This window comes from Erinaceus europaeus, chromosome 1 (assembly GCF_950295315.1).
Source record: "Erinaceus europaeus chromosome 1, mEriEur2.1, whole genome shotgun sequence".
NCBI classification, from domain to species: domain Eukaryota; kingdom Metazoa; phylum Chordata; class Mammalia; order Eulipotyphla; family Erinaceidae; genus Erinaceus; species Erinaceus europaeus.
The window spans coordinates 157154295-157180279 of record NC_080162.1 but is presented as its reverse complement, the minus strand read 5'-3'; the positions used below and the strand labels follow the sequence as shown (position 1 = coordinate 157180279).

Sequence of the window (25985 nt, the reverse complement as noted above, 5' to 3'; positions counted from 1 at the left end):
GCCCTGCTTCACCACTCGCAAAGCTTTGCCTCTGCAGGTGGGGACTGGGAGCTCGAACCTAGATCCTTTGCTCACTGTAATATGTACGCTTAATCAGGTACGCCACCACCCGGCCCAGACAAGTCACTTCTTACACATAGCTCCCTTCCTGCAAAATCCGACGACCCAGAACGAAATGTCTGGACTTGAAAATAACCGCTAACCCTAGCCCTGGGGGAAGGCGTGGGACACCACGCTCCAGCACCTCTCGGAAACTTCAAGCCGCGCCTCTGCACCTGCGCGCTCCTGGGAGCACCGCACTCACCCTGCACCGCAGTGCCACAGCTCAACACGCACTCCTGCCCCAAGCGCCGGATCAGTTGACAACTGGTCATCGCCGCGCCGCAGCGGTCTGCGGCGGCCAGGGATTCCTGAAGCTGTTTCAGGGAGCTTTGCAAACCGGACCCGGAGTCCGCCATGATTGCTCCGCCAGCGCCGCGCCTGCGCACTCCCGGAAGGGCCCGGAGTTTGCGAGCGCGGGGGTGGAGCTGGCAAACACAGAGGGGCAGCTCCAGAACTCAGGGGCGGGGTCGCGAGATGAGAGGGCGGGACTTGAAAACGGAGGAGGGGCTCGAGAAGTTGGGGGCGGAGCTTGCAAAGAAGTGGGTTCTGCTTGAGAACTTGGGGGCAGAGCGGAGCCAGAGCTCGCTCTTAGACCGGGCTTGCAAGCACCGAGGAGGAGCTCGCAAAGGTAGAGACAGTTTCCAGGCTCAGGGTAGGAGCTCTAGGGGGTGGGGCTCGATTGTCTGGACCCTTCCAGAAACTTCGGGAAAGAGAATATGTGTGTGTTGTGGGGGCCATCTTCGCTATCAGGACAACCCTCTTAGACTTGGATTAAAAGATCTGCGGCTTTACGAGTGCCGCAAAACACTTGTCATGGGTTAACAGTAGTTTATAGACAGACGGGGCGGTGCGGTACGCTGGAGGGGAATTAGGTGTTGCGGTCAAGCGTATTTCTTGGTCAAACAATGGAAATGTCTTTAGACTATCTGTAGACATGAAACTGCCTATAAAGGCTAACTTCCCAGTGAGGGCCAACAAGGCTGGGCGGGCCGGCCCAGATTTCCCGCCAAACTGCCGTGGGCCGGAAGTCGGGAGCACCTCCATCGAGGGGGTGGCTGAAGGACGTCTCTGCTCGCCTGCACGCTGGACGCGCCCGGGAGAGACGCTCCGTCCCCCCACCGCTGCGCAGTGGAATCTTCTGGGGGGCGGGGCCATATGAAAGCGCTGCTCTAATTGGTCCGACGTCCTCGTCGGCGGGACCTCCCGGAGCTACTGGCGCGAAATCTGCAGGCGACTCTGGGACGGAGTGGGAGCGCTCGTTACCTGGCCCCGGTGATCCTTTCGCCTCTGAGCGGCTTCCGTCCTTGGTACCCGAGCGCGGGAGGCGGGCGGCGGACGGCGGGCAGCGGGCAGACGAGAGGACTCAGTGGTCTGTGCGGCGGCTGGGGCCCTGCGGACGCGCTGCTAATCGGGTCTCCTTGTTCTGCAGGTAGTCCGAGCGCCATGTCGTCCCCGGCGTCCACCCCGAGCCGCCGAGGGAGCCGACGCGGACGCACCACTCCCGCGCAGACACGTAAGTGCGAACCCCGAGCCCCTGGGCCCCGCGGGCTTCCGGGTCGCGGGGTTGGGGGATGAAAAGGTGTTGACAACGCCTGTCCTTCCCGGGGTGGAGCAGAGAGAACCAGAGAGTCACTCTGGATCGAATTCAAGACCTCATGCTAGAGAACCCGATGCTCTAACCACTGCACCATTTTCTGAGCTCCACAGCCTCTAAATATATATATTTTTAATTTTTATCTATTTATCCCCTTTTGTTGCCCTTGTTTCGTTGTTGTAGTCACTATTGTTGTTATTGATGTCGTCGTTGTTAGATAGAACAGAGAGAAATGGAGAGAGCAGGGGGAGAGAAAGACAGACACCTGCTTCACCACCAAGTGAAGTGACTCCCTTGCAGGTGGGGAGCCGGGGACTCGAACTGGGATCCTTATGCTGTTCCTTGCGCTTTGCGCCACCTGCGCTTAACCGGCTGCGCTACAGACCGACTCGCAGTCTAAATATTTAACATCTGCTTCTCTGTGTATCTTTCTTTGCCTTTGGTTTCTGTCGGTTCAAATAAATACTCGAACTAGACCCCACCACCAACTCCACACACACCTCCGAATCCCAAAAGCCTGCAAAACCTCCCAGAAGAACTGACAGCCATCTCTTCTGTTGCATCTGTCACTAGCTCGCAGTGAGGATGCCAGGTCTTCGCCCTCTCAGAGAAGAAGAGGGGAGGAGTCAACCTCCACAGGGGAGCTGCAGCCCATGCCCACCTCCCCTGGAGCTGACCTGCAGAGTCCAGCCACTCAGGATGCTCTGTTTTCCAGCCCTCCTCCCATGCATCCTTCAAGTGAGTTTTTGAAGATCCTAGTTACTGTGCTGTTAACATGCAGAGATGCATTTGTTGGTTTAGCAACCATCCCTGACTGTGAACTGATGTGTTCAACTGAGAGCACAGAAGTACGTGCTAGAGCTTACCAGACAAAGGCAAGATTTGGTGCTTTAACCATCACAGCTTATGATAAGCATCCATTTTGCTGCTGCCTTTATATGATCAATAGGTTACATGCTCTTTTCTCAGGTGCCACAGGCTACCAGGATTTCCTCTAAAAGTTCTCATGTTTTGTTTTTATAGACATTCCTCTGGACTTTGATGTTAGCTCTCCACTGACCTACGGTACTCCCAGCTCAAGGGTAGAGGGAACCCCAAGGAGTGGTGTTAGAGGCACCCCAGTAAGGCAGAGACCGGACCTGGGTTCTGCAAGGAAGGGTCTACAGGTGGACTTGCAGTCTGATGGGGTGAGTGTACAGGGAAGTCTCCTGACAGCACCGTGTTAGGGGCGGGAAATGGGCAAGTCCACATTAACATGGTCCTGTCACTTTTCTTTGTAGCCGGCAGCAGAAGATATAGTGGCAAGTGAGCAGTCTCTAGGCCAAAAACTGGTGATTTGGGGAACAGATGTAAATGTGGCAACATGCAAAGAAACTTTTCAGGTAAGCTCTAGGTGCTGAAATTCATTCCTTGGGGCCCTGTGAATGCTGGGAGAAAATGTTAATGGTTTGTATCTAATTAGCCACAATACTTCAGGATAGATTTTTAGGTGTCTTACAGTTGCTTTTCTAAATTTGCTTGTTTGTTTGTTTTCACTAGAGCTTTTATTAGGGTTTGGCTTATGGTGGTACCCAGGATTGAACTTGGAACCTCTGGTGCCTCAAGCATAAAAATCTATTGAATAAGCCTTTAATGCTGTTTCCTTTGCTCTGTTTTATGAGTTTTTTTTTTCTTTTCCTCTTTTTTCTTTTTTATTGTTTTAGCTATTGTTGTTGTCATTGTTGGATAGGACAGAGAGAAATGTAGAGAGGTGGGGAAGACAGAGAGGGGGAGAGAAAGATAGACACCTGCAGACCTGCTTCACCACTTGTGAAGCGACTCCCCTGCAGGTGGGGAGCCGGTGGCTTGAACCAGCATCCTTATGCTGGTCCTTGCACTTGGCGCCACGTGTGCTTAACCCGCTGCGCTACCGCTGGACTCCCTGTTTTACGAGTCTTGAAGGGAAATATATCTGTCTGCAAACAGTGACATTGATAATCTTTCTTATTTTGCTTAATCCTAAGTACACTAACCTTAATATTTTTATTTCCACATCAAGAGATTTCTTCAGCAGTTTACTGATCCTTTGGCTAAGGAAGAAGAAAATAATGGCATTGATATCACTGCTCCGGTTTACATGCAGCGACTTGCAGAGGTTATCGTCTGTTCTTTCTTAGCTAAAAATTCAGATGATGAGTTTTAAAACATGACTGCAGAATATAACTTGTTGGTTGTATATTACAGATTAATGTTATTGGGGAGCCATTTTTGAATGTGAACTGTGAGCACATACAGTCATTTGACAAAAATCTGTACAGACAGCTCATCTGCTATCCACAGGTAAGAATTTTACTTTGACATTGAACTACAGTAGACATCTAGAAGCATTTCTGGATAACAATTTTTTTAATACAATGGAGAAATATTCCTCAGAACATAAAGTCTTCTTAAATCTAAATTTTGTAAGTCGGGCGGTAGCAAAGCAGGTTAAATGCACGTGGTGCAAAGTGCAAGGGCCAGCTTAAGGATCCTGGTTTGAACCCCCGGCTCCCCACCTGCAGGGAGGTCGCTTCACAGGCCAGGCAGTGAAGCAGGTCTGCAGGTGTCTATCTTTCTCTTCTCCTGTCTTCCCCTCCTCCATTTCTCTGTGTCCTATGTAACAATGACGACATCAATAACAATAAAAAAAACAAGGGCAACAAAGGGGAAAATAAATATTAAGAAATTATAAGGGCAACAAAAGGGAAAATAAATAAATAAATGAATAGGTAAATTTAATATATATATATTAAATCTAAATTTTGTGGTCCAGGAGGTGGCACAGTGGGTAAAGCATTAGACTCTCAAACATGATGTCCCAAGTTCAATCCCTGGCAGCACATGTACCAGATTGATGTCTGGTTCTTTCTGTTTTCCCATTAATAAATAAGTAAAGGGGGTCGGGCTGTAGCGCAGCAGGTTAAGCTCATTTGGTGCAAAGTGCAAGGACCAGCATAAAGATCCCGGTTCAAGCCCCAGGCTCCCCACCTGCAAAGGAGTCACTTCATAAGTGGTGAAGCAAGTCTGCAGGTGTCTTTCTTTCTCTCCCCCTCTCTGTCTTCCTCTCCTCTCCATTTTTCTCTGTTCTAACAGTGACGTCATTGGTAGCAACCGTAATGATAACTACAACAACAATAAAAAAGGGCAACAAAAGGGTAAATAAATAAATGAATATTAAAAATTTAAAAAATAAGTAAAATCCTTTTTTAAAAACACCATATTTCATCTGCACATTTCTCACCACATCTCTGAAGTTGATGTGGTTTTTTTTTTTAATATTTATTCCCTTTTGTTGCCCTTGATTTTTTTTTCTTTTATTGTTGTAGTTATTATTATTGTTGTCATTTTTGGATAGGACAAAGAGAAATGGAGAGAGGAGGGGAAAACAGAGGGAGAGAAAGATAGACACCTGCAGACCTGCTTCACTGCTTGTGAAGCGACTCCCCTGAAGATGGGTAATGTGTGTTTTAACAGCAGTAGCAGGTCTTGGATTTTCTTTAAGTTTATTTAATGATGGCAGAAGAGAAAGAAACAGTGTCACTTTGGTTCATGTGATGCCAGGGATCAGAACTCAGGGTCTTATGTTTGAGAGGCCAAAGCTTTATTTACAAGCCTGGTGAAGTAAATTATCTTCATGAAAAATATCTTCTGAGTGTGCCACATACATCTACCCTCTGGCAAACTGAATTAACCATACTGTAGTCTTTCTTCACTAGGCTTATTGTCAGGTTTGAGCCATGAAGTTATCAGCTATGTTGAGTTTAACTAGGATTTGGAAGATTTCAGACTTGGTTTTAGGTCTTGACTTTGCTGCTTAATAGCTATGTGAACATGATTGTGTTCTTTAGATTTCCAGAAGCCACTTCCTCATCTGTAAAAATGAATAACAAGGGGCAAGATAGTGGCATATCCCTTTAAGCACACTCATTACTATCCTTAAGGACCTGGGTTTGAGCCCCCCCCCACTCCTTGCAGGAGAGATGATTCATAAGTGGTTAGACAGAGCTGTTGTTGACTCTCTCTCCTCTGTCTCCCCCACCCTTCTCAGTTTCTATCTGTTCTAACAAAAATAGAAAAAAATTAACCCCAGCCACAATCCTGGTAGCAAAAGCAAAAAGGACAAAGAACTAGTATCTGCAAATTTGAGAATAATGATTTAGTCTGTTCTGATACTTTACCCATGAGGAAAAAAGTAAGACTTAAGGTTCATGGAAAGTATGAGCTCGAAGCCCTATTACTAGTTAACATCTAAAACTTGTTAGACTATCATGAAGGCACATTCATATATGTAATCACATTTAACCCTGACGAGAATAAGCAAAATGAGATAGTTCATTGTGCCTGGATTTATGAGTAGCAATTCTATGGCTAGATAAGGTAATGCTTTTGAATTACATCATGTGTTTTTTTCAACTTACTAATGTGAACTGCTTCATTTCTTATGTTTAACCTAAAGAAAGGAATGCAGACACCACTTGCCATTCTTATGTTCACTTTTACAGGAAGTTATTCCAACTTTTGACATGGCTGTCAATGAGATCTTCTTTGAGCGTTACCCTGACTCAATCTTGGAACATCAGATTCAAGTAAGACCATTCAACGCATTAAAGACAAAGAACATGAGAAACCTGAATCCAGAAGGTAATATTAGTAGCAGGAGAATACCTTCCACAAAATAAGCAAAACCTTGGTTCATCAAGGAACTCTGAGAAAATTTTGTGGTGATAGATGATAAATTATCCAAGTAGTGGTAGGTTTTACTCTCTCTGCTTGTCAGCCCGCTATATTTGTTAAGATGACCATACCCCCAAAATAACGTAGTTATTTTATTAGATAGACAGTTTCTCGGAATTACAGTAGAAAGCAGTGATAAAATGTGATTCTTCCTTGGAGTTAAAGAAATCTGGCTTGGAAAGTAGCTAAAAGAAAGGGATATAGTTGCAGAACATTTGATGGAATGTCTCAGCTTAGGAAGAGAAGCAGATCGCTGGACTCAGGTGGTAAATGCTGTGAAAGAGGGATTTGAGTAACAGTGAGGGTTTGGGAAGCATGTATGAAGCCAGCAGGGAAGAAGTGGAAGAGCTCTGTGTAGACAGTAAGTAGTAACTGAAGCAGAGTTGAGCAGATGATTGGTACTTGCACAGAAACTAGAAAGCCTAGCTTTGGAAAATCCCTGGGATCAGGTGGTGGCGCACCTGGTTGAGTGCACATGTTGCAGTGCTCAAGGACCCAGGTTCAAGCCCCCAGTCCCCACCTGCAAGGGGAAAGCTTTGCAAGTGGTGAAGCAGGGCTGCAGTTGTCTCTCTGTCTTCCCCTACCCTCTCAATTTCTGGCTGTCTCTAGCCAATAAAGATAATAATAAAAAAAATCTTTGAATCCCAACTTAATGTAGCTTTTTATTGTAAAATTGATAAGAAACCACTGGTACTTCTTGAGGAGAAAGACTAACAGTGTTTTCCATAGACAAAGACTGAGGTATAAAACTAATAAGTATGGAAATTTTTTGCTTTTGTGCTCTAGTCATCACTGCTATAGAATGAGGTAGCTGTTTGGGAACAAGTGCTGGCTGTTAAGTATTCAGAGGCAGAGTACTGTTTCCAGTCAAGGTTGGAGATTACTGCAGAAGACAAAGACTTGAAGCAATTTCAAAATATCAGCTTTTTACACCTTTAATTTTAATATGTTTGTGTAATTCAGTGCAAAAGTTACATTTTAAACTTGAAGAAGGTGATGAGAGAGAGAGGAGACAAGGCATATCAGATAGCTGGCAGGATGTGAGCAGGATCAAAGTGTAAAAAGGCCTCAGGATTCAGCACAAGTGGACAACCCTGAAGCCTTCTTAGAGGCCGAGTGTGTTTACTGCAAATTCATTAATGCTTTGGAACCAGTAGTGGCAGTTGGTTGGATATGGTAGTACCTTCAAAGAGAAAATCATCTATCAGAGAAGGTCCAAGTTGTAAAAGAACCGCCAGCTTGCCTTGGGCTTTCTACAGACTAGGCTATATCTAAGTGCTACAGTGCCAATTATCTGCAAGACACTTGTTTTTTAGAGGCTTGAAGTATGCCTGGTGCCTTGACTCCTCAGAATTGGTCTCTCTTCCCATTCTGAAAGTGAAGCAGAGGGACGGTAAATGTGTCACCATGGTTGCAGGGGTGCTCAGGATACTTAGGGACCTTTGGGCCTAGAACCTGTGCTCTTGATAGGTGCTAAGAGAACAGGATTTGGAATGGTACCATGGGGGGAGTGGAAGGCTGTGAAGCAAAGTAGGCAACAGCTGAGAGTTGCTCCTCCCCACATGCAGGGGGAGCTGAACAGATAGCAAGGGAGCCAAGGGCAGTGTGACATAGATGCCTAGTGTAAGCATCTCTAAGAACCAAGGTTACCCAAGTATCCAAAGGTATCTGAACACGGTCATACGAGGGCCTCCTATCCACCCATATAAGCTCCTGTTGACAGCAGACCCACTTCTGCCTTGGCAGGTGAGAGAGACTCACTCTGGCGGGGGTAGATAACACAGTGATTATACAAAGAGGCTTTCTTGTCTGAGGTTCTGAAATCCTGGGTTCAATCCCCCACACCAGCATAAGCCAAAGCTGGTTGGGGGGGGGGGGGGGGAGTCCATACTCCCAAAGGGATAAAAAATAGGAAAGCTATCAAGGGAGGGGATATGGAGTTCTGGTGGTGGGAGTTGTGTGGAACTGTACCCCTCTTATCCTATGGTCTTGTCAGTGTTCCTGTTTTGAAAATAAAACTTTAAAAAAGGGAAAAAGAGACTCAGCTGGGCGATAGGTGGTGGGTGCTGGATGGGTAAGCCAACCTCTCCCCACAGACATTGACCAGCTGATAACCATCAGTGGCATGGTAATCAGGACATCCCAGCTGATCCCCGAGATGCAGGAAGCCTTCTTTCAGTGCCAGGTGTGTGCACACTCAACCCGTGTGGAGATCGACCGAGGCCGCATCGCCGAGCCCTGTGTGTGTGAGCGCTGCCATACCACCCACAGTATGGCGCTCATCCACAACCGTTCCGTGTTCTCCGACAAGCAGATGGTGCGTGACCCTCCCGGGGCACTTGGTTGGCTCCCCTTGGGCTTGCTTTACCTGCATTCCACCATTGCCAGGAGCCTCTAAAACCCTTGCTTCACTTGTACTTTGTGAGATCTTATACTTTGCTTCCTGGACATCATTTGGCCACTTCATCCCTTCTCTGTGCCAGTGCTGTCAGTGTTGTGTGTGGGTACTGGGCTCTGTGTCCGGAGCATTGGGTGGCTTTAGCTGTGAGGTTGCAGTGTCACTATTTCACTGCCAGTGAGCACCATTCATTCATATCGATGGTCTGTGATAAGGAGAGAATGTAGGCCAGCAAAAATAGCTCATAGTGAACCTACTTCTAGAAGCACAACCCAGATTCAATCCTAGCCTCCACTATATTGGAGGAAGCTACTTGGTGTCTTCCTCTCTCTCTCTCTCTCTCTCTGTCTGTTCCCTCTCTCTAAAAAGCTTGGAGCTTTCTGACAAGGAGCTTTCTGATAGGGTATTAATAGATACTGGCAAAGACAGCACAAGAGAGACAGGGAGATGAATACTAGGTGGAAAGTTTATACTTTTCAAAGGGAGAAAAAGGCCAGAGCCAAGAGACATTTGGGCCTTTATGTCTGCATATGTGAGCTGGGGAGGGAAGGCAGGAAGTGGATACAGGTGTCTGCCCAGAGATAACAAGATCTTGGTTCCTTCTCTCGGCTCATTCTTGGGTGGTTACCTCACCCATCATGTCTGGTGCTTATAGGATGGGAGGTGGGTGTTCACGGTATAGCCGTGAAGTGTTTGCTAAATGTGGCCAACTGTTGGATCTTTTCCCTTAAGAAGTCCATTTTCCTGGCAGTACTGTGAATGATACAAGAAGCTGAACAGATTCCCATCTTATTACCCTCTGTTTTGATTGCTGCTTTTTCAGATCAAACTTCAAGAGTCTCCTGAAGATATGCCTGCAGGACAAACACCTCATACTGTGGTCCTTTTTGCTCACAATGACCTTGTGGACAAAGTGCAACCTGGAGACAGAGTGAATGTCACTGGTAAGAGCAGAAACTGTCAAGGCGATGAAGCTATCTTACTTTCACTGACACTTTTTAGTGGGGTCCGGCCCTACCTCCAGCTGTCATTCAGGTAAAATGATGGGGCATACTGTTCAGTGAATCAGCAGTGTGTGTGTTCTGGCTTGACCAGGTAGGTCCCGTAAAGAAAGTAGCTTTTGAGGTCAGAAGATAGTTCCCTGTAAGGTGCTTGCCTGGCTATGCACAGAGACCCAGGTTTGAACCCCAGCACTGAGGTAAGCTCTGGTGCTGTGGTGTCTCTCTCCATTTGTGTATATCTGAAATATGGAGAATGAAAGGGTTGCCTTGAGGGACCAGGCAGTGGCACGCTTGATTAAGCACACATGTTATAATGCACAAGGACCTGGGTTCAAGCCCCTGGTCCTCACCTGCAGAGGGAAATTTTCACAAGTGGTAAAGCAGTGCTGCAGGTGTCTGTATTTGTTTAGTACAGCATAACTAAGGGCTATAGTTTATTTACTACAGAAAAGAATGGCTGAGAACACTGTCTCCATGCTAGAAGTCACTTCCTGGTGATTCTAGAGCCAGAGTAGCTGGTATTCAGAGACATGTGGGGCTTCACTGGTGGTCATGGGCCCAGTGGAATTCCTCCTGAGCAGGTCTCTCCAGCACAGGCACAATTTTGGTAACCCTATTTTAATTTATTACATGTCTTTGTGTTGTTGTTTTTTTAAAGAGTATCTTTTGGCCTGTTAAATGGAAGAGCAGATCAACTATGGGAGTGTGTTTAAAAGGATGAAGAGGGAAGAGGAATACACAAATGCTTCTTAAAAATCAGGAAACAGGGAATTGGGCTGTAGCGCAGTGGGTTAAGCGCAGGTGGTGCTAAGCACAAGGACAGGAGCAAGGATCCCAGTTCGAGCCCTGGCTCCCCACCTGCAGGGGAGTCACCTCACAAGTGGTGAAGCAGGTCTGCAGGTGTCTATCTTTCTATCCTCTGTCTTCCCCTCCTCTCTCCATTTCTCTCCTATCCAACAACAATGACAACAATAATAACTACAACAATAAAACAACAAGGGCAACAAAAAGGAATAAATAAATAAAATGTTTAAAAAAAAAAAATCAGGAAACTGAATTGCCCTAGAGTTTATGGCTTCTTCAGTAAAATTCATCTATACAAATGCCCAAGCATATTGATTTGGGAACCATTCTGTCTTGCACAGTGGATGAGGCAGTCTGGTTTAAGAGATGATTATTCATTGACTCCTTTCAACTGTACTGAAATTAATACTGTACTTAGCTTTTTTTTTTTTTAAACCAGAGCACTGCTCAACTCTGTCGTATGGTGGTGCAGGAGATTAAAACTGGGACTTTGGAGCCTCAGGCGTCAGAGTCTGTTTGCATAACCGTTACGCTATTTGCCCTTGCCCAATACTGTACTTATTAAGAAGACTAACCTCTTATTAAGAAAATAGGAAGTTTTCCTTCATCATGTTTCATGTCTACTTCACTTCTGAGTCAGTCTGTCTTGCTATCTATAAAATAATTTGAATATTTTTTCAATATTTTTATTTATTTATTGTTGGCCAGCAACAGATACTGAGAGGGGAGGGGGGGGGAAGTGAGGGAAAGAGACAGAGACACCTGCAGCCCTGCTTCACCATTTGTGAAGCTTTCCTCCTGCAGGAGGGGACCAGGGGCTTGAACCCGGGTCCTTGTGCACTGTAGTATGTGCGCTTAACCAGGTGTGGCAATGCCTGGCCCCAATTTGAGTAATTTTTTAAAAAGGATTTGAAGTGTTAGGGTTTTCTTCGCAAGGTTTTGGTATAGGATTTTAGTGTTTTATTTTAACCAAATAATAAGTTAAATAAACACTGTACCGGCGGTTAAAGAAAATGAAAGTTAAATGTAGCCAGGGCTGAGCAGAGTACGAGAAAAGAAGAAAATTGATTTCATTTGCGCTTCAGAGTGGGGCTAACAAGGTAGCTCACCTGGGAAGGCACCTGGCCTGCTGTGGGAATGAGCCTGCCCCGTCTCACACTAGTCAAAGTTTCAGTGCTGTGGTATCTTTCCATCTCCTCCCTCCATCTCCTTATCTCTTTATCTTAAAAGTAAACCCAGAGGAATGAAACCTGGCCATGACAGAAAATCAAAGTGTAATAATCATTACAATGATAGATGTAATGTGGTAATGCTCATTTCTCCATTTAAATAAATATTTAAAAAAATTTTAAATAAGTAGTCGCAGATTTGTCTTTTCCAGAACCTGCTATTTAAAAAATATTATTAATTTATTCCCTTTTGTTGCCCTTGTTGTTTTATTGTTGTAGTTATTGTTATTAATGGTTTCGTCGTTGTTAGGGCAGAGAGAAATGGAGAGAGGAGGGGAAGACAGAGAGTGAAGCGACTCCCCTGCAGGTTCGGAGCCGGGGGCTCGAACCAGGATCCCTAAGCCAGTCCTTTTGCCCTTTGCACCACATGCGCTTAACCCGCTGAGCTACCTCCTGACTCCTCAGAACCTGCTTTTTATCCCCAGTGTACCTGACTCCTTTCATGCCATGAGTGGCCATGAAGGCATTATGCTTGGAAGCCCAGCTCAATGTCTCAAAAACATGCTTGTACCCTCAGGCATCTACCGAGCTGTTCCTATTCGCATCAATCCAAGAGTGAGCAATGTCAAATCTGTCTACAAAACCCACATTGATGTCATTCATTATCGGAAAACGGATGCAAAGCGCCTGCATGGCCTTGATGAAGAAGCAGAACAGAAACTCTTTTCCGAGAAGCGTGTGGAATTACTTAAGGAACTTTCCAGAAAACCAGACATTTATGAGAGACTTGCTTCAGCCTTGGCACCAAGCATTTATGAACATGAAGATATAAAGAAGGTAATGAGAAATTTCTGTTTTGTTTATTTTATGGGGGAGGACAGACAGAAATTGAGAGGGATGGGGGAGATAGGGAATATCTGTGCAGAGAAATACCTGTGCCGCTTGGCTTCATTGCTCCTGAAGCTTTTTTTGTAAGTGGGGGCCAGAGACTTGAACGCTGCTCCTTGCACTTTATTTATTGGATAGAGACATCCAGAAATCAAGAGGGAAGAAGGTGAAGGAGAGAAAAGAAAGTGATGGAGAGGGGCCAGGTGGTAGCATACCTTGCTAAGTGCTCACATTACAGTGCTCAAGTACCCAGGTTTGAGCCCCAGGTCTCCACCTGCAGGGGGAAGGCTTCATGAGTCGTGAAGCAGGTGTCTCTCTGTCTGTCTCCCTCTTTATCTCCCTCCTCTCAATTTTTCTCTATCTCTAACCAGTAATAAATATTTTTTAAAAGAGGGAAGAGAGACAGAAAGAAACCTGCAACACTGCTTCACCACTCACAAAGAAGTTTTCCCCCTATAGGTGGAGACTAGGGGCTTTAGCCCAGGTCCTTGTGTACTGTAACACATGCACTCAACCAGGTGCACCAGTACCTGGCCCACACCCCGAGTTTCTATTGAGATCAGGTGGTGTGAGTGTGAAGAGCTGTAATCTGTTTAACAGCACAAGGCACTGATATCCTGACCGGGTTATTGGTTAAGGAAATTAACATCACTCTCCATTTCCTCATCTCTACTACCAAGTATGTGTGCTTGCAAAGTTTTTTAAAAAGGTGGTCCAGGAGGCGGCGTAGTGGATAAAGCATTGGACTCTCAACCATGAGGTCTTGAGTTTGATCCCCAGCAGCACTTGTACCAGAGTGTTGTCTGGTTCTTTCTCTCCTCCTATCTTTCTCGTGAATAAATAAATAGACTTCTTTTTTTAAAAAATGTAGTTAGGGGCCGGGTGGTGGTACACCTGATTGAGTGCACATGTTACAATGCACAAGGACCTAGGTTCAAGCTCCCAGTCCCTATCTGCAGGGGAAAGCTTTGCAAGTGGTGAAGCAGTGTTGCAGGTGCCTCTCTGTCTCTTCCCTCTCAATTTCTGGCTGTCTCTACCCAATGAATAAATAAAAGATTAAAAAAAATTTTTTAATGTAAAAAGTTATGCATAGGTGGTCAGGCAGTAGCGCAGCAGTTAAGCACACGTGGCACAAAGCACAAGGACCGGTGTAAGGATCCCGGTTTGAGCCTCCAGCTCCCCACCTGCAGGGGAGTCACTTCACAGGCAGTGAATTGGGTCTGCAGGTATCTGTCTTTCTCTTCCCCTCTGTCTTCCCCTCCTCTCTCCATTTCTCTCTGTCCTATCCAACAACAACATCAATAACAACATCAATAACAACAGCAACAATAAAAACAAGGGAAAATAAATAAATATAATTTAAAAATATATAGCTAGCTACCATTCTGGCACAGTGGTGTTGCATATATTTAAGTAACCTAAAGCACTACCACTCTTTTTTTTTTTTCCTTTAACCAGAGCACTGCTCATTTCTGGCTTACATTGATGCCAGGGATTGCACCTGGGACCTCAGAGCCTTAGACATAAAAGTCTATATAACTACTGTGCTATCTCCCTGGCCCTCACATGTATTTAATGCCTTTATTTAATTTCCTTTCTGTGAATCTTTACCCATAGAGTAGAACTGCACCTCTAACATTTAAATTCCCAGTGACTTCAGAATAAGCAAATGGTTAAGACAAAATTGTTTGTTTAGGGAATCTTGCTTCAACTCTTCGGTGGAACAAGAAAGGATTTCAGTCACACAGGAAGGGGCAAATTTCGCGCTGAGATCAACATCCTGCTCTGTGGTGACCCTGGGACCAGTAAGTCCCAGCTGCTGCAGTATGTGTACAACCTGGTCCCCAGGGGCCAGTACACCTCTGGGAAAGGCTCCAGTGCTGTCGGCCTCACAGCATATGTCATGAAAGACCCTGAGACAAGGCAACTGGTCCTGCAGACTGGTGCCCTGGTATTGAGTGACAATGGCATCTGCTGCATTGACGAGTTTGACAAGATGAATGAAAGCACGAGATCAGTGTTGCATGAAGTCATGGAGCAGCAAACTCTTTCTATTGCAAAGGTGAGTCACATCCTCCATTTGAAAACCAGCCAGGTTAGAAGTGGGTGAGAAAGGGGATGGGATACGGAGTTCTGGTGGTGGGAATTATGTGGAGTTGTACCACTCTTATCCTGTGGTTTTGTCAGTGTTTCCTTTTTTATAAATAAAAATTAAAAAGAAAAAGAAATGGGTGAGCACTTGAAATGTACCAACTGGGACCAGAGAAATAGCTCTCTTGAATAGTATTTTGCTTTGCCATATACAAGTCTAGGTTCTAGCCCAGCCCCCACTGCACTAATGGAACCTTTTGTGTGCTATGGTTTCTTCCTCTTTTCTCTTTCTCTCTCTCTCTCTCTCTCTCTCTCTCTGCTTCTAACTGAAAGAAACATAATATCTGTGGAACCGTGTAATGCTCTACCTTTGGAACAGTGGTGACTCTTCCTGTGTCCTGTAAATTAAATCTCAAGATTTACTACGGAATCTTCTTTCATCTTTTTTAATGCACTAACCCATGAAATGTGTGGTGTTTTTAGAACTGGAGCTTATCCCTAATTCATGCTGGAGTTTGTTCCTGTAAATGATATGGCTTATTGAGATTTATCTGAAGATCAGACCTTGGCATGGACCTGAGGACACAGCATTGTCCCCAGTTGAAGTCACTTGCACAGTGACATGGCTCTTGATGACAGCATGAAGACTTGTAAAGAAAGAAGGCTCAAACACTTCCTGCCAATTTCTAAGTACTGTGTTGTGTTTTCCTCTAGGCTGGGATTATTTGTCAACTCAATGCGCGTACTTCTGTCCTAGCAGCAGCAAATCCTATCGAGTCTCAGTGGAATCCCAAAAAAACTACCATTGAAAATATCCAGTTACCTCACACCTTATTATCAAGGTATGAAGCAGGTGTTCTTACTTTGCTCATATATGGAATTTGCAGGATGCGATTAAGAAAAAATACTAAGCTCCAACACCATCGACTGTTCACTCAAATGCAGAAGCCTTTGCATTCAGTTGGTCATGGCTTTTTATGGCAAGAATTGTTTGCTGTGTAAGTAACACATGCTAGCCGATTGCACCACTGGAGCTCCAATGCAACGATTGTTTGCTTCTCTACTCACTTGTCTGAAGCAATGCGGACATCAATTTCTGCCCTCAGGACAGTCATACAGTTAGTTGTCATTCTGAAAGTTTAACCTTATTGAGACAGTTGCCTTGACAATTTTTTAATAAAATAATTTATTTATTAATGAGAAAGATGGGGGGAGAAAGAACCAGACATCACTCTGGTACATGTGCTGCCGGGACTGAACTCAGGACCTCTTGCTTTATCCACTGCACCACCTCCCGGACCACCCTTGACAAATTTTCTAAAAAACTGTGTGTGTTTTAATTAGAAGATCCAACCTGCAACATTACCATGAACCAGAGGTGAGCAGTGCGGTGGTTTAAAAAGAAAAGAAAAATCATCCAATTCCCTGCCCTCAAAATAATTGTAACATTCATTGTTAGGACTATCACTTACTCAGCTGTGTGACAGCATTTTCTGAGCAAATCTAACAGTGAGAAGTATAGGTGTCCACTAAGGGCAGATAAGTGCATTGACCCTGCATGCAGTTCTTTGGGCAATATTGTCAAAAAGAAAAGAGCATCTCTTCATTGGCAACTAATAATCAACGTTCATGTCTAAGGTTCTTTAGAGAAATTTTTGCATTGCATGTATGTAAGCTGGTGTCTGAGCATACATTAAAATGTTTTTGTTGGGAGTCGAACGGTAGTGCAGTGGGTTAAGCGCACGTGGCACAAAGCGCAAGGACCAGCATAAGGATCCTGGTTCAAGCCCCCAGTTCCCCACCTGCAGGGGAGTTGCTTCACAGGTGGTAGAGCGGGTCTTCAGATGTCTTTCTCTCCCCCTCTCTGTCTTCCCCTCCTCTCTCCATTTCTCTCTGTCCTATCTAACAGTGACATCAATAACAACAGTAACTACAATAATTTTAAAAGGGGGGGTCAACATGGGAAGTTGAACTTGGGACCTCAGGCAGGCAAGTACAATGCTCTACTAGCTACAAAACCTCCTCAGCCCCCAGTAAGATTATTTTTACCATATCTTTTTAGGTTTGATTTGATCTTTCTCATGCTGGACCCTCAGGATGAGGCCTATGACAGGCGTCTGGCTCACCACCTCGTGGCGCTGTACTATCAAAGCGAGGAGCAGGTGGAGGAGGAGTTCATGGACATGGCAGTGCTCAAGGACTATATTGCTTACGCCCACAGCATGGTCATGCCTCGCCTGAGCCAGGAGGCCAGCCAGGCTCTCATTGAGGTAACGCATGTCTGTGTTTGGAACCTTAGAAAAATGTCTTGGTGGGCAGTAGCGCAGTGGGTTAAACGCAGGTGGTGCAAAGCGCGAGGACCAGTGTGAGGATCCCCATTTGAGCCCCCAACTCCCCACCTGTAGGGGAGTCACTTCACAGGCATTGAAGCAGGTCTGCAGGTGTCTATCTTTTTCTCCCTCTCTCTTCCCCTCCTCTCTCCATTTCTCTCTGTCCTTTTATTTTTTTAATTTTTTTTAAAATCTTTATTTATTTATTGCATAGACATAGCTGGAAATTGAGAGGAAAGGGGGTGATAGAGAGGGAGAGACAGAGAGACACCTGCAGCCCTGCTTCACCACCCGTGAAGCTTTCCCCCTGCAGGCGGGGCCTGGGGACTTGAACCTGGGTCCTTGCGCACTGTAATGTGTGTTCAGCCAGGTATGCCACCACCTGGCCCCCATTTCTCTCTATCCTATCCAACAACAGTGACATCAATAATAACTACAAGAATAAAACAAAGCCAACAAAAGGGAATAATTTTTTTTTTAATTGGAAAGTGTCTTGTTAAGCTTATATCCAAAAGCATTAATGCAGCTAGTCAGCCATCTCCTTTAAGACATACCTTTTTTTTTTAAAGATTTTATTTATTAATGAGAAATAACTAGAGTGGTCCGGGAGGTGGTGAAATGGATAAAGCACTGAATTCTCAACCATGAGGTCCCAAGTTCAATCCCTGAGAACACATTTACCAGAGTGATATGTAGTTCTTGCTCTCTCTTCTATCTTTCTCATTAATAAATAAAATCTTTTAAAAAATCTATTTAATATATAAGGGATAAACGAGTTAATATAGATATTTATGTATATGCCTTATATTTGTAAATATTTTCAAGCATACCTGAGTTGAGATACAGGTGATACTACTCAGTGACTTTTTTTTATTTGGGCAGGGTGGAGATAGCATGATGGTTATGCAAAGAGACTCTTGACTGAGGCTCCAAAGTCTCAGATCCAGTCTCGCACACCATCACATGCCAGAGCTGATCACTGCTCTGGTAAAAGGAAAAAGGGTGGGGGAGACAGCATAGTGATTATGCAAACAGACTCTCATGCCTGAGGCTTTTAAATCCCAGGTTCTATCCTCCGCACCAAAAAGCCAGAGCTGAGCAGTACTCTGATGGTTCTGTGTGTCTCTCTTTCTCTCTGCATTTCTCTCAAAAATAAAATAAAACATTCAAAAAAGAAATGGGAGTCGGGAATGGGAAAGCTATCGGGGGAGGGGGTGGGATATGGAGATTGGGCGGTGGGAGAAAAAAAAAAGGCTAAAATCAAACACAAATAACAAAATGAAAAAAAAAAAAAGAAATGGGAGTCGGACAGTAGTACAGCGGGTTAAACAAATGTGGTGCAAAGCCAAGAACCGGCGTAAGGATCCCGATTCGAGCCCCCGGCTCCCCACCTGCAGGGGAGTCATTTCACAGGCAGTAAAGCAGGTCTGCAGGTGTCTCTCTTTCTCTCCCCCTTTGTTTTCCCCTCCTCTCTCCATTTCTCTCTGTCCTATCTAACAGTGATATCAATAACAACAACAATAATTTTTAACTACAATAATTTTTTTTAAAGGGGTGTCAACAAGAGGGAAAATAAATAAAAAGTAAATAAAAATATTTTATTTATTAATGAGAAAGATAGGAGGGGAGAGAGAGAAAGAACCGGACATCCCTTTGGTACATGTGCTGCTGGGGACTGGATTCAGGACCTCTTGGTTGAGAGTCCAGTGCTTTATACACTGTGCCACCTCCTAGACTACCTCAGTGGCTTTGTAATTCTGGACAAGTCATCTTATTTCTCTGAGCTTCTGTTTCTTTTTTCATTATTATTATTATAATCTTTATTTATTGGATAGAGACAGCCAGAAATGGAGAGGGAAGGGGGAAAATAGAGGAAGAAGGACACTTGCAGCCGTGCTTCACCAGTCACAAAGCTTTCCCCCTGCAGGTGGGGACTGGGGGCTCAAACCCAGGTCCTTGTACCTTGTAACATATGTGCTCAACCAGGTGCACCAGCACCGGCCTGCCTGAACTTCTGTTTCTTAAAAATAAAAATCACACAGGCTCTCATGATTGAGTCTCCAAGCTCCCAGGTTCAATCCCCCACTAACATAAACCAAAGTTGAATAGTATTCTTGAGGGGGGATAGAGGAGAGACTCTTGGGGGCGAGTGGTGGTGCATCTGGATAAGTGTATGTATTACCATGCACAAGGACCTGGGTTCAAGCCCCTGTTCCCCACCTGCAGGGGGGAAATTAAAACTAGATGGAGAGAAGTGGAAGGACTGGCGTAAGGATCCCAGTTCGAGCCCCAGCTTCCCCACCTGCAGGGGAGTCGCTTCACGTGAAGCAGGTCTGCAAATGTCGATCTTTCTCTCCCTCTGTCTTCCCCTCCTCTTTCCATTTCTCTCTGTCTTATACAACATTGATGACGTCAATAACAATAATAATAACTACAACAATAAAACAAGAGCAACAAAAGGTAAAATAAAATATGTATATATATATGTATATAAAATAGATGGAGACAGAGAACCAAAGCATTACTCTAGGTGGCATATGTGATGGCAGGGATCAAACTCAGAAGTTCTAGCCACTGTGCAACCTCCCAGGTGAATAAGAAGGTATGTCAACTGTCTCTGTAAGCTTAATACAGCTTACTTACCTTTGTGGCTCTCCCACTAAGCCTCTGTGTGTCCCTTACGTGAATCCTTTAGTAGGTACCTGAGTACTGTCCTGGTTACACTACTTTGCTGCTCACAGCCTTCCCTTCCCCACGTGTCATGTCCTTTGAGTGCTGCCCCCCCCCTTTTTTTTTGCCATAGTCTGTCACACTGTCCATTATCCAGAGCTATGTCAGGTATCGCCTTCTAGATGTCTACTGATCAAGGATACACCACTGGCTGCACCTCGCAGCCAGGCTTGTTTACTTAGAGGAATCCTATTGGAATTCAATCATGAAGCGAAACTTAATGCTGCTTTGTATTTTCTTCCTCTACATCAGGCTTATGTGGACATGAGGAAGATTGGAAGTAGCCGAGGAATGGTTTCTGCATACCCTCGACAGTTGGAATCCCTGATCCGCTTGGCAGAAGCCCATGCCAAAGTGCGATTTTCAAATAAAGTCGAGGCAATTGATGTTGAAGAGGCCAAACGCCTCCATCGGGAGGCCCTAAAGCAGTCTGCAACTGACCCTCGGACTGGCATCGTGGACATATCTATTCTCACTACAGGTCTGCTATTTGCACTGAACATAAAAGCACATGAAAATTACTGAATTTCATATTTAAGCAAATAGTGAAGTGGTAGAAGTTCTTACCTTTGGCTGGGGTCTCTTTGAGAATCTAATTAAAGTTATGAGGAAATAGATATACTTTTGAGAGAAATACACACTAGTGCATGCACACATAGAATTATATATAATTTGGGGCCAGGCGGTGGCACACCTGGTTAAGCACTCACACTACAGTGCGCAAGGACCCAAGTTAAGTCCCCTGATCCCCACCTGCAGGGGGAAAGCTTCACAAGTGGTGAAGCAGGACTGCAGGGGTGTCTCTGTTTCTCTCCATCTCTATCTCCCCCTCCCCTCAATTTCTCTCTGTCTCTATCCATAAATAAATAAGTAAAAAAAAATTTTTTTAAAGATTAAAAAAAAACTTAAAAAACGAATTATATCTAATTTAAGATATTCTATCTTGAACCCGGCCCCCACTGCATTGGAGAGTCTCTTTTCCTTCTTCCCTTCGCTCCTTTCTTCCTCTCTCTCTCTCTACCTCTCTCTCTATCTCTCCCTCCCTCTCTGAAAAAATCAGTGCAGAGGAGTGAAGCCCCAACAACAACAAAAAGATTCTATTTCTACTCCAAGGCACCCATGTGATTCCATTTTAAATGAGCGATTTGTTTCCGTTTCTCTCTCTCTCTCTCTCTCTCCATTTTCAATGAAGTACCAAGGAATGAACTCAGATGGGTTCCTAAATATGTGATACCACCACTGAGGGAAGAGAGAAGCAATGTGGTCAGGGGGTCAGACTTGGGCCTTCATGCATAGAAGGCTGGTGTTCTCCCTATTTCTGGCCTCACAATTCATCTCTCTCTCTATTTTTTAAAGGGGTTTGTTTGATTTTTTTCAATGATACTAAGGGAGAAAGAACCAGAGGATCACTGACATATTTGATGCTGGAAATTAAACTCAGGACCTTCTACTCTGATGTCCAAAGTTTTATCCACTGCACTACCTCTCAAGGCACCATAATTCATTTCAGTGATAAGCAAGGAATCTGTTAACTAAATAGATGACATGGATTTATTTCAGGAAAGACCAGCTTTTGGCATATGGGAAATTGGAAATAGATGTATTTTACCATTCACTTGCTTTCCTCCAGCCCCCTTCCCCCCCTTTTTTTTGCAACTATTAAAGGAATATTTGGGGGAGTCGGGCAGTAGTAGCACAGCGGGTTAAGCGCACGTGGTGCAAAGCACAAGAACCCATGTAAGGATCCTGGTTTGAGCCCCCGGCTCCCCACTTGCAGGGGAGTCGCTTCACAGGCGGTGAAGCAGGTCTGCAGGTGTCTTTCTCTCCTCCTCTCTTTCTTCCCCTCCCCTCTCCATTTCTCTCTGTCCTATCCCAACAGTGACATCGATAACAACAATAACTACAATAATAAAACAAGGGTAACAAAAGAGGGAATATTAAAAAATTAAAATATATATAAAGGAATATTTGTGAGATACTGAAATACTTTAATTCCTTATGATCATCTTATGATTGTCTTTTAAAATCAGGAATGAGTGCCACTTCTCGTAAACGGAAAGAAGAGTTAGCAGAAGCATTGAAAAAGCTTATTTTATCTAAGGGTAAAACACCAGCTCTGAAATACCAGCAACTTTTTGAAGACATCCGAGCACAGTCTGACATAGTAAGTATTCATATGTTTTAATATTTAATAGTGGTTTTTAATATTCGGTTTTCTTTTATATATTTTTTTCCTTATGGGGGAATTAATGGTTTGTAGTCAACAGTAAAATACAGTAGTTTGTACATGTGTAACATGTCTTAGTTTTCCACATAATAATTCAACCCCCTCTAGGTCACCCTCTAACATCATGCTGCAATATGCCTTTTTTTTTTTTTAACTACAGCACTCTTCAGCTCTGGTTTATAGTGGTGCTGGGGATTGAACCTGGAACTTTGGAGCCTCAGGCATGAGATTCTCTTTACATAACAATTATGCTATCTGTCCCCACCCACTGGGTTGTTCTTCTGTGCAAAAATGCATCCCACGATATCTCAGTGGATTTTTTTCCCTTAACCTTACTGTTCATGCAATGCATAGAAGGATAAAGAAATAATAAACCCATCATCAAGAAATTACCACAATTAGGGCTGAAGAGATAGCTTAATGCTTATGCAAAAAGCCTTTTTGTCAACATGTATAAGTGATCTTTTCTTTGAAAAACCAACAGTCAAATTATGGTCACACTGTTTCATAAGTCATTATTTGATTAGCAGCTGCTACGCATAGTCTCTCTATATATATATTTATTTTGGATAGAGACAAACTGAAGGAGTGAGAGAGATGGGGTGGGAGGAAGAGACACCTGCAGCACTGTTTCACTGTTTGTGAAGCATTCCCCCTGCAGGTAGGGACAGGGGCTTGAACCTGGGCCCATGCATTCAACTAGGTGTGCCACCACCTGGTCCCCATATTACAAATAATCTTTCCAATTAATTATTTTTCTTTTATATTATATTTGACAGGATAGAGAGAAATTGTGAGGGGGCGGGGAGATAGCATGGGAGGGAGCAAGAAAGACTCCTGCAGATGTGCTTCACCACTCATGAAGTGCATCATCCCATCCCATATCCCCCCTACCCCCTCTGCAGGTTGGGAGTGAGAGCTAGATCCTGGGTCCTTTCGATTGATGATACGTGTGCTTAACTGGTGCACCGTGGCCCGGCCCTGGAATATTCTTAGTGCGAAATATACTTGGTAACACCATTCATAATGAGTGGAAACTATTCTATTGGATGTACATGCCATCCCATTAACCAGTTACTGGCCAGTTAGGATGTCTGCACTTATCACATTTATTAAATTTGTTTTGGGAGGGAGTTGGGCGGTAGCACAGCAGGTTAAACGCATGTGGCACAAGGTGCAGGGACTGGCATAAGGATCCCAGTTCGAGCCCCCGGCTCCCCACCTGCAGGGGAGTCACTTCACAGGCGGGAGAGCAGGTCTGCAGGTGTCTGTCTCTCCCCCTCTCTGTCTTCTGTCTTCTCCTCCATTTCTCTCTGTCCTATCCAACAACGATGACGACATCAACAACAATAATAACTACAACACTAAAAAACAAGGGCAACAAAATAAATAAATAAATAAAATATTTCTAAAAATTTTGTTTTGGGAATGAATTACTCAGACAGCCTTTTTTTTTTTTTTTTTTTTAATGTGTTCACTTAACCAGGTGCACCACTGCCTGGCCTCCAGAACTTTTTTTTTCCCCCTTTTGTAGCCCTTGTTTTTCATTGTCGTTGTAGTTATTATTATTATTATTGATGTCATCATTGTTAGATAGGACAGAGAGAAATTCAGAAAGGGGGAGAGACAGACACACCTGCAGACCTGCTTCACCACCTGTGAAGCGACTCCCCTGCAGGTGGGGTCAGACAGCCTTTTGCAGTTAAGTTAAATTGAGTTAAGTGTAAAGAACTCCACTGGTGGCATCTAGCTCTTTCCTGATACCCTCCTGTTACTTCCCACCTGCGGCCACACTGGCGCAAGAGGACAGAGTAGATTTCTTGGACAAACTGCAGGCACCACACCTACAATATTTGCCACCAAGCCCTTTAGAGGAATGTGTGCTCCATTGGGTTAGCGAAAAGAAACAGGTACACCTACCAAGAGGAAAGAGACTGGTGGGATGGCTTACCATCTCTAGCAGATGAGGGAGGTCTCAAGATCTAAAATGTCTGTTTTCTTCTTCCCACCTGAAGGCAATCACTAAAGATATGTTCGAAGAAGCACTGCGTGCCTTGGCTGATGATGACTTCCTGACAGTCACTGGGAAGACCGTCCGCCTGCTTTGAGATTGTGCATGTCTCCTGTGGACACAGTGCCTGCTTGCTGTATATGTGCCATATCAAACCAGCCCGTTCTATGGCTCCCATTGGTGGAACCCAGACCTTCCTGTCTTTACTTAGCCCAGCATATTTCTCCTAACCTAGGTTCAATTTTCGTAGTGAAGTGTATATTTTTCTCAATTAAAACATTATGTCCTCAAAACACTCTTTGTCAATTCAGAAACATGTACAGTTATGATATTCTTTTGTGTGTATGAACATTTTCTATTGTGAAGATATAAACCTAAAAACAAAGATTATTGCATGCTAGTTTATAATTGCTGTAGAATAATAGCATGGAAATCTGAAAATGTTAAGCAGCTTCTCATGTAGATGAGTTTTGATCACTTTTGCATATCAGGGTGAAAAAAGGGTGATATTCAGGGGCCAGGCCCTGGTGCACCTAAATGCTCACATTACAGTGCACAAGGGCCCAGGTTCAAGCCCCTAGCCTCTACATGTAAGAGGAAAGCTTCACAAGTGGTGAAGCAGTGCTGCAGGTGTCTCCCTCTTGGTTACCCCCCCTCTAAATTTCTGTCTCTAGCTAATAATTTTTTTAATAGCATAAAATGGAGTGTAGGGAGATAACCAATGGTTATGCAAACGTCTTTCATGCCCGGGGCTCTGAGGTCCCAGGTACAATCCTAGGCACCACCATAAATCAGAGTTGTACAGTGCTCTGGTTCTTGTTTTCTCTAATGAGTCTTTTAAATAGTACAGAATGTTAGCATTAAAGTGATATTTAAGGCCATCTAGTCATGCTTCCATTTCAGGAGTTGTCATTCTGTTTTTTTAGTTCTTTTTTTATGTTTATTTGTATTTATTTTTCCCTTTTGTTGCCCTTGTTATTTTAGTTATTGTTGTATTTGATGTCGTCATCATTAGATAGGACAGAGAGAAATGGAGAGAGGAGGGGGCGACGGGGAGAGAAACAGACACCTGCTTCACCGCCTGTGAAGCGACTCCCCTGCAGGTGGGGAGCCGGGGGCTTGAACCAGGATCCTTATGCCGGTCCTTGAGCTTTGCACCACGTGCACTTAAACCGCTACACTACCGCCCACTCCCAAGAAGTCCTCATTCTTATCTGCTGTTCTTGGCAGACAGACAAAACCCTCCTCATTTTGAAGGAAATGGTTAGGCCAGGGTTGACTGCCACCAAAGTGGCTCTCTCTTTTTTTTTTAATATATTTCTTTATTTATTCCCTTTTGTTGTCCTTGTTTTATTGTTGTAGTTATTACTGATGTCATCGTTGTTGGATAGGACAGAGAAATGGAGAGAGGAGGGGAAGACAGAGGGGGAGAGAAAGACACCTGTAGACCTGCTTCACATTCTGTGAAACGACTCCCCTGCAGGTGGGGAGCCAGGGGCTTGAACCGGGATCCTTCCTCCAGTCCTTGTGCTTTGCGCCACGTGCGCTTAACCCGCTGTGCTACCGCCTGACTCCCCCAAAGTGGCTTTCTAGTGAGGTTTCTTCAGTGAGCTCTTTGTATAGCCAGTTCTTTTCCTTGCAGATATCCATAGTCACTCTGCTGGTTCATTGCTTTTCAGATGAAAAAAGCAAAAATTCTCATCTCTTGCCTAAAGAACAAGAAATCCCAGGGGTGGGGGTAGATAGCATAATGATTATGCAAACAGACTCATCCCTGAGGCTCTGACATCCCAGGTTCAATCCACCACACCTCCATAAACTAGAGCCGGGCATTTTATTTATTGGTTAGAGACAACCAGAAATCAAAAGGGTAGGGGGAGATACACCT

The 25985-nt window shown here is 44.4% G+C and overlaps 2 protein-coding genes and 1 long non-coding RNA gene across 5 annotated transcripts in view; 2 read left to right on the top strand and 1 right to left on the bottom strand.

Moving 5' to 3' along the window:
• The window catches only part of LOC132540487 (DNA-dependent protein kinase catalytic subunit-like), a 79655-nt gene extending 79184 nt beyond the window's left edge, over positions 1–471 (bottom strand). Inside the window, exon 1 of the mRNA XM_060198564.1 lies at positions 305–471. Coding sequence (XP_060054547.1) covers positions 305–458 — 154 coding nt within the window. The 5' untranslated portion in view covers positions 459–471. The remainder of the gene's footprint in view (positions 1–304) is intronic.
• Positions 1–25985, top strand: part of LOC132540493 (uncharacterized) — a 1042170-nt gene that overhangs the window by 147468 nt on the left and 868717 nt on the right. The gene's annotated exons all lie outside the window — the stretch shown is intronic.
• MCM4 (minichromosome maintenance complex component 4) lies at positions 626–24982 on the top strand. 3 transcript variants are annotated; one of them, XM_007533003.3, is made up of 17 exons: positions 626–730; positions 1532–1615; positions 2270–2434; positions 2720–2883; positions 2977–3078; positions 3735–3830; positions 3920–4015; positions 6217–6355; positions 8545–8765; positions 9670–9790; positions 12398–12657; positions 14405–14770; positions 15514–15641; positions 16862–17069; positions 20112–20340; positions 21890–22023; positions 24102–24982. In XM_007533003.3, exons 2-17 carry the CDS (start codon positions 1546–1548, stop codon positions 24192–24194), a joined length of 2592 nt encoding a protein of 863 aa, XP_007533065.2. In that variant the 5' UTR covers positions 626–730; positions 1532–1545; the 3' UTR covers positions 24195–24982. The 3 variants fall into 3 exon arrangements, with proteins under 3 accessions (XP_007533065.2, XP_060054561.1, XP_016048026.2); XM_060198578.1 differs by lacking the exon at positions 626–730 and adding an exon at positions 1106–1374; XM_016192540.2 differs by lacking the exon at positions 626–730 and adding an exon at positions 1254–1409.

What these genes read in the sequence shown, in the direction of transcription:
- MCM4 (XM_007533003.3), top strand. Translation starts at nt 1,546, where the DNA reads ATGTCGTCCCCGGCGTCCACCCCGAGCCGCCGAGGGAGCCGACGCGGA. An exon ending in ACATGCAGCGACTTGCAGAG is followed by an intron (nt 3,831 to 3,919) that starts GTTATCGTCTGT and finishes TGTATATTACAG; the next exon opens with ATTAATGTTATTGGGGAGCC. An exon ending in AACATGAAGATATAAAGAAG is followed by an intron (nt 12,658 to 14,404) that starts GTAATGAGAAAT and finishes TTGTTTGTTTAG; the next exon opens with GGAATCTTGCTTCAACTCTT.